This window comes from Muntiacus reevesi, chromosome 8 (genome assembly GCF_963930625.1).
Source record: "Muntiacus reevesi chromosome 8, mMunRee1.1, whole genome shotgun sequence".
Lineage (NCBI taxonomy): Eukaryota > Metazoa > Chordata > Mammalia > Artiodactyla > Cervidae > Muntiacus > Muntiacus reevesi.
The window spans coordinates 13,176,462-13,193,855 of record NC_089256.1 but is presented as its reverse complement, the minus strand read 5'-3'; the positions used below and the strand labels follow the sequence as shown (position 1 = coordinate 13,193,855).

The following is a 17,394-nucleotide window of genomic DNA, read 5'->3' as shown; positions in this document are numbered from 1 at the left end:
ACCTGAAACTGTCACAACATTATCCATCAGCTATCAGTTCAGTTGCTCAGTCACATGTGACTTTTTGTGACCCCATGGACTGCAGCACGCTTGGCTTCCCCATCCCTCACCAACTCCTGGAGCTTACTCAGACTCATGTCCATCAAGTCATTGATGCCATCCAACCATCTCATCCTCTGTCGTTCCCTTCTCCTCCCACCTTCAATCTTTCCCAGCATCAGGGTCTTTTCAAATGAGTCAGTTCTTCGCATCAGGTGGCCAAAGTACTGGAGTTTCAGTTTCAGCATCAGTCCTTCCAGTGGATATTCAGGACTGATTTCCTTTAGGATTGACTGGTTTGATCTCCTTGCAGTCTCTAAAGTCTTCTCCAACACAATTCAAAAGCATCAATAATCGGCTATACCCCAATACAAAATAAAGTTTAAAAAAAAATACATGAACCAAAAAAAAAAAAAAAATACATGAACCATTATCTTCCCTTATGCTAACAACACTGTTACTACTCAATTAAAGAATCTGTGCTCAATTTGATACCTAGGGTTTCTTTGTGAACTGTTTGTGAATTCTATGAGTTCTTTAATCATCTGACCCCTCTACTCAATTTAAAATGGCCAATTAAATGAACAGCGGAAAAAAAAATAAATGAACAGGGAATACATCATAAAAAAATTTCTTTTGAGCTCAGAGGAATTCCAGAAGACAATCAGTAAACATTCTTTCTCCCTCAGGAATTCCTGGAGAGCAAGATAAAGACTTTGGTGACTTCAAGATGACTTCTGTACCCTCACCATTTTACTGACTCCAGCCTTCCTCAACAACTCAACACATTATTTTGAAAGAGCACTAAGACATTAGTTTTCATTCAACGGCACATTTTAAGCAGCTGGTGTCAGTCACTATACTATAACCCAAGGAAATTAGTGCGTTACAAAAAGGACACTTCATATTTGAGTGGGCATGACACATTTAATTATATAATTATGAAAAATAAACAGGGTAAACCAGTAATAGAGAGAGGCTTGCAACTTAGGGAGCTGAGGGAAGAATTTTCTAAGGTGATGAGAACCTAAAAAGTGAGAAGCAAAGTTATGCAAAAAGCAGGGAGGAGAAATATTCTAGGCAGAGAGGTAAACGTGTGCAGCAGCTCTGAGGCAGGAAATGGTGTTGAGGACATATTAAAAAGCCAGTATAGCTGGAGTATAGTGAGAAACAGAGGGAATTATAGCTGGAAAGATTAGCAAGGGTCAGATCATGCAAGGCCTGGGGGAGCTATTGAAAAAAGTTAAGCAAGGCAGTAAGTACTCTGCTCGGTTTGAGAGGTGCAAGAACAGAGGCAAGGAGACAATAAGGAAGCCATTACAGACATCTAAATAAGAGACGGTGGAAGCTCAGGCACTGGAAATCAAGAACCTTTTAAATATCTCAGATTAAAACACGAGCACAAGTTAACCAAGGAGGAAGGGCACCACAGGCCCCTGAAAAACATCTATTGTGGCATTAGGTCCCAAGACCTGTTCTGACACTGTAAACAGTCTGGTATGGCAAGAGCAAAGGGTGTGATAGGAGCAAAAACAGGAAGACCGACCGTTAGAAAACTATTGCAGTAATCCAAGCAAGAAAGTATAGCATCCTTTACTCAATTAGTAGCAATGGAGAGGAAGAGCCAAGACTGTATCCATGTGGTATTATTGAAAGTCATAGGAGAGAGTCTGGATTTGAAGAGGGGAGGGAAGAGGAGCTTGAAGTAATGAGATTTATGGCTTTGAGTGAGTAGATTATGGTACTATTTGCTACAATAGGGAGAACCAGGGCTGTAGGTAGGGTGAGTCCAGGTTTGTATACGCTTCCACATGGGAAGAGCCACATACTAGACAGGTGGACACATGGCAGTCTTCGGCTTAGAAAGAGGCTAAGGCTGGACATGTATGTTTAGAAACCACAAGTATAGATAAAGCCATGAGAGAGACTGATTGCTCAGGGAAGTACAGAGTGAGAAGAGCTTAGTCCAGAACCCTGGGATGCACTGACACTGCAAGGGCAGGTTAGAGCAGGATTTCTCAACATTACTGATATTTTAAGCTGGGTAATTCTGTAGTAGGATGTATAGCAACATCCCTGGTCTCTATCCACTAGATGCCAATGGGACCTGCCCAGTTAATGACAAATATGTCTCCAGACATTGCCAAATGACCCCCAAGCTGAGAACTACTGAGTTAGGGTAAAAAGATTCATCAACACATTGACAAGTTCTGAACGAACTCCCTTGACCCGAGATTCCTCAAAGCCTTTATGTATATTACTGTTCTTGGTGCCTTGAAAGTACAAAAGAAATGCAGGTGACATTCCACTACATCCAACCCACAAAGCATTGGAATATGTTTAGGTACTAGCTTGAATCAAATCCATTGTTAAAAATTCCATTTCTACATGAGGCTACAGTGGGAAAACACACATACTCTGTTTAAAAAAAAAAAAAAATTACACAAAACCCTGTCCCCTAGTATAGGGTTAGGTGTCACCATTCTGCTTCATTAAGTCCCAGTACTTCTCTCTCACCTAATTTCTACTGAACCCTTATAATGGGGTGAAGTGAAGTGAAAGTCACTCAGTCGTGTCCAACTCCTTGCAACGCCATGGACTATTCAGTCCATGAAATTCTCCAGGCCAGAATACTGGAGTGGCTTGCCATGCCTTTCTCCAGGGGGTCTTCCCAATCCAGGGATCAAACCCAGGTCTCCCACATTGCAGGCTGATTCTTTACCAGCTAAGCCACAAGGAAAACCCAAGAATACTGGAATGGGTAGTCTATCCTTTCTGCAGCAGATCTTCCCAGTGCAAGACTTGAACCAGGGTCTCCTGCATTGCAGGCAGATTCTTTACAAACTGAGCTATCAGGAAAGCCCATATATAATGGGGTAGGAACTATTAGTTGAGGAAGCTGATGGCAGGGGGGTTATTACATGGCCAAAGTAGCATTAAGTGACCAAACTAAGATTAGAACTCAACTTTAGAGTCTGACTCCAAAGTCAATGCTCTAAAGCTAAACCACTTAACCACTATTCCAGATGGTCTCCATTAGCTGCAAGCTCTGTGAGGAAGGGGCTGGTCAGTGTTTTTCACCATCGTATACCTAGCATTTGGCTCATGCTTAGTAACAGAAGCTCAAATATTTATTGAATATTGAATAGTCTCAGCTCAGACTTAACTAATTCATTCATAGATCTGCATTGAGAGAGCACTCAGACAGCAAATTAGATCGCAAAGAGGAAGAAAATGTGTTCCAGTCTGATGGGAAATAAGTAGCTGCATTTCTAGAATTAACTTTTGAGTGTTCCCCCCTAGAAATGGAGGATCTTCCATCAACCCTGCTTCAATTCCATTAAAGCAAAATTACTCTTATTGCTTCCTTATTCATCATATACCAGTTATAGTGCAGCCTCTAGGAGATGGCAGAGTGAAAACAGAAGTTAAGGATGAAGAGTTTTTGCAGAATGACAGTTGTAAATTATTTCTGACAGGATCAACTGGTACTCAGAGCAAAGTTTTCCAAACATCAGATATGCTTTTTAATAAAAATGTAACATTCTCTACCCTCAATGAGTAAGTGCCACCTACTGGGTAGTCCTAACCTAGTATTATTGTCATCAACCAGTATTGTACCTTTTTGACAAAACAATTATATATCCAGAAACTTCTGCACGGGTGAAGCAGCCATCATTCCCAGGAGATAAAATATTTTGTCATCCATGTCTGGAGTAGTCAGGAGGGATAGTCTGGAGGATATGGAACTCTAAAGAGGGGTGAGCAGAGGGAATACTCTGTGGAATTCTGCAAAGAATGAAACAAAATCCAAGAGTAACCTTTAATCAGCTCTATGTACACAGATTTCTTAGAAGCCATGGAAACTATAAAGCAATTAGAATTGAGAAAGTTCCCCACTCTGCATCAAAGCCACTTCAGTGAAAGCATTCATGTAAAAGCTCATACTTTCCAGACCTCATACCCTCAATCCATAATGCTTTCATTCCCATCAAAGCCTCTAGGGAAAGCTTGATTCAGCACATTTTCAACATATTCTAACATGAACTTGAGCTTGAAGGAACAGGGAGAATGTGTTTTCTGTTCCAGGGCATGGTTTCTTCCGGGGTATTTCAATTTATAGCTGCCATTTAGCAACTCCAGGTACTTTTGCTAGCTGATCTTCAGTCTAGTTTGCTATATTGACTGCTACCCAAACATAATCAGTAACTCATTTTTATTCTTTCAGCTCCTTTGAAGATTATGAAACAGAGGAGCCTCCCTCTCCCTCTGAAATTGGAAACAAAGGCAATAAAATAGTGACCTCAAGCCTTTCAGAGAAATGTGGAAAGCTTCAGTCAGTGGATGAAGAATAGCTGCCAATGTCTACATGAAAGGGAGATACATATTTTAAAAAAAAAAGTTTTTGTGAAGAGATGCTCTAGTTTGCATATTGCATTTTAAAAGCTTTGTTTCTGCAAGTGTGTATCTGCACTAGGAACTTTTGAACGTTTTTGAGCAATAGCTCTGGATACAAATACCCAATTTGGGAGACTCCTCCAGTTTGCCTCAAACCTCCTACAGAGCTTTTCCTCAGAAGCAAATGATACATGTATCACCTTCCAGTGCTTCCTGTGAATCAGCACTCTTCACCCTGAATGTACCAAGGATCTCTTGGGGACAGTGCCAAGCACAGTACTCTGCACAAAAGCAGAAGTCGCCTCTGTTGTCCAGTATCCCGGAGGCCCATCAGGGCTCCTATGGAGCCCAGAAGAAACCTTCACTTGCAGAAAACTTGAGTCAAGAAATTCTGGAACTTGAAAAAGCAGTCAGGGCCTCCAGAACTGAATTAGCCCCAGTAATAAACGCACTGCCAAAACATCTCAGAGACTTCTTTTAATTGTATGTGTACTGGAGTTCAAAGATCTTGAACTTAGTTAATGTAATTTCACAATGACCTGCCAAACTGCTAGTCACTTTACATCCTCAGGTATTGTAACCACTGGGCCTTCCAACCTTGCTAGCAAGCTCTAAACCCTCCCCCCATCCTGACCATGGATCTTATATAAAACCTGAAGAAAAACTTAACTGAGGACAAGTACAGAATATGACTCCTAATTGGGAGGAAAAAAAGTTTCCTTTTAACTCATCTAACATTTGTAGCAAATTATTGAGTGATTAATCAGTCTAAAAATTAGTGTCCCATCTGTACTTCATATCAGAAAGCCTACTTGAAGGCTTAAATAACTATATATGAAAATTCTTACTAGACATATTCAGCACCGAATATTAGACTAGGCTAACAGTAAAGGCCTCAATCTCAACATTATTCCTTCATGTTGAAAAATAACTTATTCAAAATACTGCATCCACTTCAGTATTTATCACAAAAATGGGAAAAAACAGAGATGCTACCCATAAAAGAAAGCAACTTCATGTTTACTATAGTAGTAGATGTGGTTATTACAGAATACTGTACTTTTCAGCAAACCACAAGGCAGTCAAATCTCACAATACTGTTGAAGACAAACTGAAAATAAACTATTAAAAAGGATGGAAATTTCTGCTTGTATAAAAGAAACCTCCAAGAAACTTTTTAATATCCACCTCTGTATAAAGTCATTAAGTTTTCCCCTGGATTTTTTAACCACAAGTCCTAAATGTCAGAATAGCTCCCTTTCCACCCCACATTTGTTCCCTTGCTGGTGTGAAGGCCAAACTTTTGAAATAATCAAACATTGGCAAAAAGTGGAGAAAAGGAGAATCTAGGAAATGCACCATCAACTAGTACAGTTATTAATAGATTTAGCAATCCTTTTGTTAGTATCCTCCCAGTTTCCTGTTATTTTACCTTCATGATCAGAACTGACATTCAATTTAACTATTACAGAAAAAACTTAGTTCCTAATAGCTCACAAAGAAATGAAAGCTTAAAAGTGACTAAATTTTTAGGAAATACTACATACAATAATCTAAACACACTGGAAATTAGGATTAAAAGTATTTTTTTGTACATAAAATTTACCATCTACCCCATCCAGCCTTTACAAGGAAACAAATCTTTTTCAGATAAAAATACTCAAATGGTAAATTTTTTTAGAAGTCGGATATGGTTTATAGGATTTATTAGCCATTGTGATCTAAACTATTTCTACGGCTCAGCAAAAATTCATTTTCCAATACACGTTTGATTTTGTTTTTTTAACTACATGGCTGTACTTTTTACCTTGTTTCTCCGTACTGAAGTCATCTTGCTTTCATTTTGGTCAATATTTGGTTTCAAAAGCCTGTAATTATTATAAAAGTATAGCTACCAGTATCATTCCACTTAAGTGCTTTTAATTTAGGTCACCCAAAGTAACACATTTTCAGAAACAAGAATGTGTTTCACTGTATTCCCTTCTTAGTATTAAATTTAAGAAATGTGAATTCTGAGGAACTAAAATAGGATATATTTGACTTTCTGGTAAAGATCATGCAAAATATAATCATTATTGCCCAACTGGAAATTTCAACTTGTTACAATATCCAAGATTCCTTGATAAAAGTTAAATTGAAGGTATGACCTTAAAGCTAGTCAATGAGATATAAGTTTCAGAGCTTAACATTAACTGCCAAGGTAATCAAACTAATGAAATTATGTGTATTTTCCCTGCATCTTATCTATGTCATTGTGTACTGTTCAAAGTGTTTCTAAAACTCTAGACTGATCAAATGAGAGAAGTCATTTGCTCAACTTTGGAAATGTTACGGTGTGTTTGGGTGGAGAAGCCTGCATGATTTAACTTTTGTTTTTCCCTTTTTGCAAAACTAAATAAAGTTGTCAAATACACACTTTTGGTTTTAATGACACTTGCAACTCATTTTTATGTTTGAAAGAGTAGCATTATAAACAAGCTTGAGTTTCAAAGAAAGTAACTCTTTGAACCTCTGGGAAAACTTTATAAAGAAAGATATGGAAAGATAACACCTCATACTAAGAAGTCATTTCCTCTGGGGATGGGAATTTGGGTTTGGGAATGAGAAGTTCACAAGATCAAAGGAGAATTTAGCTTTATATATTGTTTAAAGAATGTGTAACTGTTATTTGGATACCTAAATTTTTTTTAGCAAAGAGGGAGAAAAAATACCATCCACACTTTGGATTCCGATTCTAAACTGTGAACTTAGTATTTTCTAAAACATTTTATATTTTTTGCCTATAATACAGGGAAAATCTTATTTTTCATCTGTTGTGAAACTTTTCTTTAGTCACCATCTAATCGTTTTAAGAAAACTAAGAACACAGTGAAGAAATTCTGTATCCTAGGACTGTACTGCATCTCTGTTTGGAGGTGTAGACCTATGGAAACTAATCAAAAAGATTAGTTCTAGAACTGTCAGCTGTAAAACTTCTGTTGCCTAAGGTGAAAGATCATTGGATCATTTATGGTAATTACAAGGAATCAAAAAAAAAAACAAATGAAGATGAGTCATATCAAATGCTGTTATTGTTTTGGTGGTTTTAAATCCTGTTGAAGTAAATCCAGTTACTTCAGTAATAATTTCTCAATTATCCATTGTTAGTCACTGGTCAGCATTCCTAAAAATAATTCACCATATAAAGAAAAACAACATAAAAATCAAGGCACAGTAATTAATTACTCTTCCCCAAATGTATATAATACAAGCCATTCAAAGCATGCTATCCCAAACTCCTCAGTATTCTACAACATAGAATTAGAAAACTAACATTTATTGATAGATTTAAGGTGTAATACAGGTTTCCAAAAGTGTGGCAGTGAGAATACCAGCATAAAAAAGAGAAACTTGTGCTAAAAACAACCTGAATTCATCATTGGCAATATTACATAACAATCAAGGCCCTCACATACTAATGATTTTCACTGTGTCTATATTGCCAACCTCCCATGCATCAAAAAACACGAAACTAAGATTATCAAACTTGGGAAGCAATAAAGTACTCAAGAAATTTTAAGATCATAATATTAAGAAAGTTTGGGAGATTTGCAAAATATATTCTAATCATTCATGTGTACAATCTCATTATTTCTAATCATTTTTGCAGTGATCATTAGTGAATAAAGAACAGATTTACAAGTTTATATAGCAGGGCATCTCCGTCCAACGTAAAACTGTTACAAACTTTAGGCAAATACATGTTTCATACGACACTGCTAACACTCAGAGGAATTAAATAAAATTCCAAAACTTGGAAAGCAAATAAAGACAAGACAACTAAGAAGCATTTTCCACCATTTACTCTTGTTATCAAAAATAGTTCAACTCTTCTTGCAAAACAAAAACAAAATAGTACATACTGGACACATACATCACATTTTTCTTCCTATGGCTTTAGCCCACCCCCACCCCACCAAAAGAGACAAAAAAAAAAAAAAAAGCCCAACAACAACAAAAACAACTCTACCTGACCACATTCACAGAAAATGACACCAGGATACACTACAAAACAGAAGGAGGTGTCATCTGCTCTGTGTCCAAAGGTTTCTTCTCCATGTCTTGTACTAGGTGAGTAACCATCATTGAACATGCTGTGTGCCAAATCAAAACATAACTTCAGCATATGTCAGATCTCAGAAAAGATGGTGAACGTAGTAGAAACTGAAAATTTTCCAGCAGTATTTTTCTTTAAATAAGCACTGTCAAAGCAGCAACTCTTCTTTTAAATCATAAGGTCATTTCTTTACAACCTAGTCAGTCCTTGTTTTATTTGGGCTGTGTGTGCTCTTTCAAGCAACTGACTAGGTTTCCCTTCAACAGAATGTTTGTGACTCACTTATCTCCCCCATAAAAATTACAGGGAAGACAAGTATTTAAACTGAAACATAGTTTGTGCTTTACATGCAAAAGAGTATTCTAAAGAAAATCCAACTAGCTTCAAACCTACCTAAATGCACAGGCTTCATAAAAAGGCATTTTTATTAGGCCTCTATAAAGAAGTTTCCACAACAAATAGCACCCTATTTAAAAATTTTAAAAAAAAAAAAAATGGAAAAAGCATCTTCAAAATAAAGTCTGCGGCAAACTATCAGAGGAAACAAAAAATCACTTTGAAGTGGCCAATGGCAATAGGTATAATGCATAAATCTGAGTAAGTTTTGGAGCATTATTCCAAAATTATTTTTAGTAAATCCCAATTTCTAAATAAAACATTTGTATAATTTTTTAAAATTCTGTCACATAGTATAGTCTAAATTCAATTACCTTCAGAATAAAACTACTTCTCCACTTCATTTATCTAATCAGAACATTGCTCAAAATGAAGGAAAGATTTAAGAGTTTTTCCCCTAGAAATGAGTCAGACTTAACTAAAAATGGGATTCAACTCAGAAGCGTTTTGTGGCATGAACAGCTTAAACATCCACACAGTCTGACAGAATTTCAGTTTGTTCACTTTTAAAAGACAGATTTTTTCAACATTCTAATGAGGGGCAAATTTTCTTTCATAATACTGCTGATTTAAAAACTGCTACATACACCAGTAGCCAATTTTCATGATCAGAAATGGTATTATGTCAGTACAAAGGTTGAGCTGGACACATCAGCTTTTCAACAGGAGAAACATCAATGGCATCTGAAGGTAGCACTGAGTCTCCTGAACAAACTAATGGCTACTTTTCCATAAAATATGAGCACAATCTTTATGGACTGACTAGATACCACTTCCTTACATTTAATCATAAACTTTGATTATGCACAAAGCATGACCATAAACAATGAGGTTAATGTTATTTTCCTTGCCAAAGTTCATTTTGTATAAATCAGTTGCATCAGCATTTGTTCTCAAACTATGAGGTTCTGTAAGAACTAAGGACATATAGTTGTAGGGTTACTCCTCCATTATCTGCAAACTATTTCCCCGACACTAACACATATAACTTAGCAATGAAAACACTTGATACAAGTGATCTATATGCAGGAGCTCCGGCAAGTTAAACCAACAAAACCATAGCTGCCGTAAAACTGTAGCTATTTTCCTACCAGAGGTAGGTTTAAAGACCCACTGATTTAACAGTCGAATCTCATGTCTATAGCTTCATCCAAACTTTTCTCATCATGTGTACTGGCAGCTAAAAACGTCGTTACTGGGGACCCTGTGACATTAATTACACTGGTGCTGGTACTAGCATTGCGCACAGCAATGCTAGTCACATTAATGCCCAAAGTGAGCCTGGTCTGCTCCAAAGCCTTTTCTGGCACAGCAAATGCCTCCAGCTTCTTCTCCCCATTGGCCATATAGGAGTTTTGGCAGCCACGACATATACAATCTAAGCAGGCTTTGCGGTTAGAGTAGCAAGGGCAGCGTTGGCCGCGGCATGTAAGAACACTTGGATTTTGAGTAGCACGCCCACATTTACACCCTTTCTTTTCCTGGGGCTTTTTATACACAGTCTTGGTAGGACTTCCTGGCATAAAATGATGACTGGGAATCTTTTCCTTTACTGTTTTGTCTTTTTTAAGAATACCTGGCTTGGTTTTAGAGTGAGATTTCTTGGATCCATGTTCATGACTCTTTTTCATGCTTTTAGTAGATAAAAGCACAGTTTTGCTGATTTTGGGTGTTGTGCCTCCATTGGGAACAGTTGCTATAGGCTGAAGAGAAATTTTGCTCTCCCGTTTCACTGTCACAGGAGCAGATGCCCCCAATGTTGGGCCTCGGATAATGGTAGAAATTGGAAGTGGTTGAACTTTCTCACTGTCGCTTTCTGACCTGGATCGTTTTCTATTCAGCTTTGCTACCTTCGGAGTTGCAGCTGTACATGATAATCCATGAAGTGCAGGACTGGTGGACATAAAAACATTATGGCTAAGAGATTGGGAAGAAAGCTGCAGAAACGGTCCATTGGATACAGTGGCTTCCAAGTTGGGCTGCAAATTAGGGCAACAAACTTCTGTGTTTGAAACAGTTTCTAAGCTGCGGAGTACTTCCTCAACACTCAGTAACAGAGAGTCACCAGGTTTTATATCTTCACTGAAACTGCAAATATCAATGCCTGTGGAACATAAGTCAGAGGCTACGGTGTCACAGACAGGTGGCAAACTGTCAGACAGATCCTCAGTTTTTATGTCAACAGTGTTACATACATCAATCGTATTTGAATGTTCAGGTGAAGGAATATTTATACCAAATCTATCTATTGAAAGCCCATTGTAAGTAGGCAAACCATTGATAACAGAACTGCCAATAGCAATGCTGAGGGTGCTTTCAGATATTGGAGATAAACTAGCTTGAGGATCAGTTGTGGGTTCTGAGGTTGAAGGTAAGGGGGAATGTGTCAAACACAAAGTAAAGGATGAATCTGAGGGTTTTTCCGTCTCCTCACAAAACAAGGATCCATCATTAAGCAAAGCCAAAATATCAGAAGAACAGTCGACTGCTTCTATTATATCCCGTGCCAATGCAGTCTGTGTTATATATTCACATAGTTTTTTGTAGCAGTTCACTAAGATGCTTAACTGCTTGTTTTCCTCAAACTGCTCATAGTCTTTGCACCAGCTACATGAAGGTTTCATCATCATTTTCTTGCCTTTACAACTTTTGCAGACATAGTGTTGGCAGGTTGAGTTGGTGGGTGCAATAGGATCTTGTAGCAAATGTCCTAAGAGGGAAAAAGGAGGAAAGCAAAAATTTTAGTAAAATACATTTATAATTTCATATACTGAAGTTGAAGATTATAAGTAATCTATTAAAATTAAGATGGATTAAACTCACCAGACCAGATAACAAAACAGGATACAAAAAATGCATCTTACAGGAAACAGAAAAATACTCAATAGCTCACTTCATTTCCATGCTATATTCCCCATTTCTTTATATCAAACAATCTTCCTCTGTCTGTTTCTCCCCCAAAACAGTATATTCTGGTTCACTTTCTTACTCTCTTCTCCAAAGGCTATAAAGAGGTGGAGATCAGTCACTAAAAGTACAAACTAGGCTTATAACCCTTGGGACCTTAACCTAATCCAACAATTGTCTAGACACTGGGAAAAAGATAAGAGCAAGAGTTAATCCCTATTCTTACTTGTTTCTCTTCCTTAAACTGAATGTTTTGTTTCATACAAAAGATTCAGTTAGGTATGTCAGGCCAACTATTTCCTGGAAATTTTTTGAGGCCTTGTGGGTAGATAAACAAGGCCCAGAAAAAAAAAGTTAGTCCTTGCCTCATCAGACATTGTTTGAGGGTATTCATTAATCATCAGTACAAAAGCATCTTCACGAAAAAAGTGTAACTGTAAACCATTTTACTGTATATACTAATCATAAACTAGGAAAGAGATGACCAAAATATAGTTATGATGAAAAAGAACTATATTCATTTATTTAAAAAAAGGAAATACTACTAAATCCTTTTACAGAAAATCAAAATACAATGACAACAAAAAGAACTACATTTAAATGTAGCTTAAAAAAATAAAAGAATTTAATATTGGGCTCAAATTTTTCTGTCAGAATAGAAAATGACCATGGTCAAGTATCCCAAGTACAGCAATATAAAAGTGAAAGTGATTGCCCAACTTGATATAACTCCCAAATTATAAATGACCTATACAAAATGAATCAGAAACGGGAAAACAACTAGATATAGTCCCTATCTCTACCCTTACTCCCCAAAGAAACAACTGTTCACGGGTTTCCAATTCAGAACAAATAATAATGAACTCAAAGCAGCACTTGTTTTCTCATAAACATTACATAATTTAAGATTGAGATAGAAGGTACTTCTGGTTACAGATGGTGAAATCAGCAAACCCTCTCCCTTAAAAGCAACTATAAACCTGAAAATTTTTGACAAAGAATCATTTTCACAACCAACGACATAAAGCCATCTGAGAAGCATTATGTGTGAAAACCCGCTGAACCTCAGGTGAGGACAGTGGATCTGTGGGGTTCTGCTCTGGGGCTCCCCAACCACCCAGAGCCATCGGTGTTCACCCTGTGAGAACAGGAAGCTGCTAAAATGGAAGAGGATTCACTCCACTTAGTATACAACATATACCAACACTCACTTGAAAGTAGATCACAGACATAAACCTAAGCTGAAAGTCAGAAGCAGAAGAAAATGCAGGGAAAAAAACTGTGACTTTGGGTTAGGTAGTGTCAGATGTGTCATCAAATGCACAAAAAAACTGTAAAACATATTCAAAAAATAAAAAAACTTGTGCTTCAGAAGTCATCATTTAGAAAACAAGAAGATAATCCACAGATTGAGGAGAAAAAAATATTTGCAAACCATACATCTGATAAAGAGCTTATAACATATTTTAAAAACTTCATATAAATCAATAAAAAGACAATTCAAAAATCAAACAAAATCTGAATAAACATCTCACTAAATAAAACATGGATATTTAATAAGCATATGAAAATATGCCAAATATAGTTATTAAGTAAAACTATGGCATACTGCTATACACCTATGAGTATGGATAAACTCAAAACGACAGATAATATCAAGAGTTGACCAAAATGTGGAGAAATCAGAACCCTTCTATATCACTGGTAAGAATATAAAATGATAAATCACATCAGGAAACAGTATGGTAGTTTCTTTAAAAGTTAAACATACACTCACCATACAAACCAGCAATTCTACTCCTAGGCGCCTACTCAAAAACAAATGACATACATCCATATAAAAAGATGTTTGTGAATAGGACTGAACCCAGGTCTCCAGCACTGCAGGCAGATTCTTTACCAGCTAAGCCACAAGGAAAGCCCAAGAATCTTGGAGTGGGTAGCCTATCCCTTCTCTGGGGATATTCCTGACCCAGCAATCAAACTGGGGTGTCTGGCATCGCAGGCAGATTTTTTACCAACTGAGCTATCAATAAAGCCATTATTCATAATAGACAAAAACAATCCAAATGTCCATCAACTAGTGAATAAACAAAATGTGGTATATTCATACAAAAGAATAATGTTCAGCAATTATGAGAACTATTGGTACATGCCACATCATGATGAATTTCAGAAACATTACGTTAAGTGAAAGAAGGCGGATGCAAAAGCATACATTGTTGTATTATCCCACTTATATAATGGCTTCCCTGATGACCCAAAGGGCTTCCCTGATGGCTGAGAGGGTAAAGAATCTGCCTGCAATGCAGGAGACACAAGAGATGCTGCTTCGATCCCTGGGTTAGGAAGACTCCCCTGGAGAAGGAAATGGCAACCCGCTCCAGTATTCTTGCCTGGAAAACCCCACAGACAGAGGAGCCTGGAGGGCTACAGTCCAAAGGGTTGCAAAGAGTCAGACATGACTGAGCGACTAAGCACAATTATATAAAATGTCTAAAAATGACAGAAAAGCAGAAATAGTGGTTGCCCAGGTCTAGGGGCAGGAGCAGGGGGTAATTTTAAGTAGGCTCAATGGAACTTTTGGGGTGATTAAAATGTTCTAACATCATTTCTGGTGATGGCTGCACAGCACTTAAAAAAATAAAAACACCTTAAGGCAAGGCCTCTGTAGTTACAGAGTCCAACCTGCTTTCCATCCAGTGCAGGAATCCTTTAAGGTACCCTTGACTTAATCTAAGGAAGGGTACAGAAAATATGAATAGAGAGAGAGATGTGTACATACTTTAAAAAGGATAAAGCATAAAGCTAAAAAATAAAATATGTTACCCTCTTTTGAGAAGGGGAGACTGAACAAAGTGAAATGACCTGAGATAGCACAAGTCTATTCTGGGCTTAAACTGTTTTTTAACTTTAAACTTGCAAGTCATGTAAATATTTTACATAATTATATAAAGGAAACTCCTACCAATCAAAAGCAAAACAAGTAACTATAATTTATCAAATTGATGGTATAACCATTTAACTATTTCAAATATTAAACTTTAAAACAGAAAATTGACTCTAGTCCTTATATCCTTGTTTTGTTTTCAGAAATTATATTTGTTGCTGGTAGTGTTGATAGTTACCATAAAGTGATAGTGTCTAATTGAGGGATAAAGTAAACATTGAAATCCTTGAAAATCCTGATTTTTTAAGTAAGAAGGAGGAAAATGTTATAAGATATGAAAGTTAAAATTAAAATTTCAGTAGTCCTGAATTTCAATTGGATTTATCAATATGAACGTAAGTTTTTATGTCAGACATACATATTTCCTAGCACTATACACTGAAAAGGCATGGAAACAGGAACCAACCACAGCAGCAAAGAACTCAATTAATAATGCTGAAAAAACAATTTCCTGTTCAAAGGGATCAGGGAAAATGGTGGATTCTAAATCTGTGACATAAGCTAAAAGAGATAAATTTTGATTACTTTATGCTAGAAATTTCACAAGTAAACTACCAAAGATCAGGATAATGTTTAAAGAGACTCAGGAGAAAACCTGAAGAGACTTCCAGAGACCAAAGATGAGAAAATCTGAGCATGCATAAATGCAATGGAATATAAATGCACACCTAAGAAAGTTCAAATCTCTAGAGTTCATTTTTTTAAAAAGGGAGAAAATCGAATTCTCTGAGCTCGCAGTTCCTCTTTCTTCTCCTGGGAGGGTTCTTGGCTTTTTTCCCCAGCATGGCCCCCAAACACCAGTATTCTCTTCCACCTCAAGCGAAGAAACTGAAGAAAGCCAGGCCGACTCCTGCCTCCAGGCCAGACGAGGCATCTGCTTCTTCAAATTTGCCGAAGGAAGAAAAAGAACAGCAGGAAGCAATTGAACATATTGATGAAGTACAAAATGAAATAGGCAGACTTAATGAACAAGCCAGTGAGGAGATTTTGAAAGTAGAACAGAAATATAACAAACTCCGCCAACCATTTTTTCAGAAGAGGTCAGAACTGATCGCCAAAATCCCCAATGTTTGGGTAACAACATTTGTTAACCATTCACAAGTGTCTGCACTGCTTGGGGAGGAGGATGAAGAGGCGCTGCATTATTTGACAAGAGTTGAAGTGACAGAATTTGAAGACATTAAATCAGGTTACAGAATAGATTTTTATTTTGATGAAAACCCTTACTTCGAAAATAAAATTCTCTCCAAAGAATTTCATCTGAATGAGAGTGGTGACCCATCTTCAAAGTCCACTGAAATCAAATGGAAATCTGGAAAGGATTTGACGAAACGATCAAGTCAAACACAGAATAAAGCCAGCAGGAAGAGACAGCATGAGGAACCAGAAAGCTTCTTCACCTGGTTTACTGATCATTCTGATGCAGGTGCAGATGAATTAGGAGAGGTCATCAAAGATGCTATTTGGCCAAATCCGTTACAGTACTACTTGGTTCCTGACATGGATGATGAGGAAGGGGAAGGAGAAGAGGATGACGACGATGATGAAGAGGAGGAAGGATTGGAAGATGTTGATGAAGAAGGGAATGAGGATGGTGAAGAAGATGAAGATGATGATGAGGGAGAGGAAGATGAAGGAGAAGATGACTAATGGAACACTGATGGATTCCAACCTTTTTTAATTTTCTCCAGTCCCTGGGAGCAAGTTGCAGTCTTTTTTTTTTTTTTCTCCTCTTGTGCTCAGTTCGCCCTGTTTTTGAGGTCTCTTTTCTCCTTTATACCATGGTTCACAACTTATTTGGGGAGGGGGGAAATATCTTGAGCAGAATTCAGTGGGAAAAGAATCTCTACCCCTTTCTGTTTCAAATTCATTTTTATCCCTTCCTGTCTCAACAAAAACTATGGAATCACACCACCATGCTCTGTGGGAAAAAAAGAAAAACCTTCTGCTCCCTTAGCTCTGCTGGAAGCTGGAGGGTGCTAGGCCCCTGTGTAGTAGTGCATAGAATTCTAGCTTTTTTCCTCCTTTCTCTGTATATTGGGCTCAGAGATTACACTGTGTCTCTATGTGAATATGGACAGTTAGCATTTACCAACATGTTATCTGTCTACTTTCTCTTGTTTAAAAAAAGAAAAAAAACTTTAAAAAATGGGGTTATAGAAGGTCAGCAAAGGGTGGGTTTGAGATGTTGGGTGGGTTAAGTGGGCATTTTGACAACATGGCTTCTCCTTTGGCATGTTTAATTGTGATGTTTAACGGACATCCTTGCAGTTTAAGATGACACTTTTAAAATAAAATTCTCTCCTAATGATGACTTGAGCCCTGCCACTGGATGGGAGAATCAGCAGAACCTGTAGGATCTTATTTGCAATTGACATTCTCTATTGTAATTTTGTTCCTGTTTATTTTTAAAATTTTCTTTTTGTTTCACTGGAAAGGAAAGATGATGCTCAGTTTTAAACGTTAAAAGTGTACAAGTTGCTTTGTTACAATAAAACTAAATGTTTCCAAAAAAAAAAAAGGGAGAAAATCAGTTTCAGGATGCTAGTGAACCTGCTGAGTTTGGAAACTAGTAAATAAAGAGCAAGAGCTTTCCCAGCAGCTCCGC

General features: G+C 37.3%; 3 protein-coding genes across 8 annotated transcripts in view; 2 read left to right on the top strand and 1 right to left on the bottom strand.

Moving 5' to 3' along the window:
- Window positions 1-6,865, top strand: part of PPP2R3A (protein phosphatase 2 regulatory subunit B''alpha) — a 216,327-nt gene extending 209,462 nt beyond the window's left edge. For all 6 annotated transcript variants that reach the window (XM_065943234.1, XM_065943229.1, XM_065943232.1 and 3 more), the window contains one exon: window positions 4,268-6,865. In XM_065943234.1, the coding sequence (XP_065799306.1) occupies window positions 4,268-4,394 (127 nt within the window). In that variant the 3' untranslated portion in view covers window positions 4,395-6,865. The remainder of the gene's footprint in view (window positions 1-4,267) is intronic.
- Window positions 6,866-7,732: 867 nt separating this feature from the next.
- Window positions 7,733-17,394, bottom strand: part of MSL2 (MSL complex subunit 2) — a 29,463-nt gene continuing 19,801 nt past the window's right edge. The window contains exon 2 of the mRNA XM_065942963.1: window positions 7,733-11,639. Coding sequence (XP_065799035.1) covers window positions 10,048-11,639 — 1,592 coding nt within the window. The 3' untranslated portion in view covers window positions 7,733-10,047. The remainder of the gene's footprint in view (window positions 11,640-17,394) is intronic.
- LOC136173197 (protein SET-like) lies at window positions 15,555-17,184 on the top strand. The gene has a single exon (XM_065942646.1). It carries the CDS (start codon window positions 15,570-15,572, stop codon window positions 16,434-16,436), a length of 867 nt encoding a protein of 288 aa, XP_065798718.1. The 5' UTR covers window positions 15,555-15,569; the 3' UTR covers window positions 16,437-17,184.

Excerpts from the sequence above, each read along its gene's own strand:
- LOC136173197 (XM_065942646.1), top strand. The coding sequence starts at position 15,570 with ATGGCCCCCAAACACCAGTATTCTCTTCCACCTCAAGCGAAGAAACTG.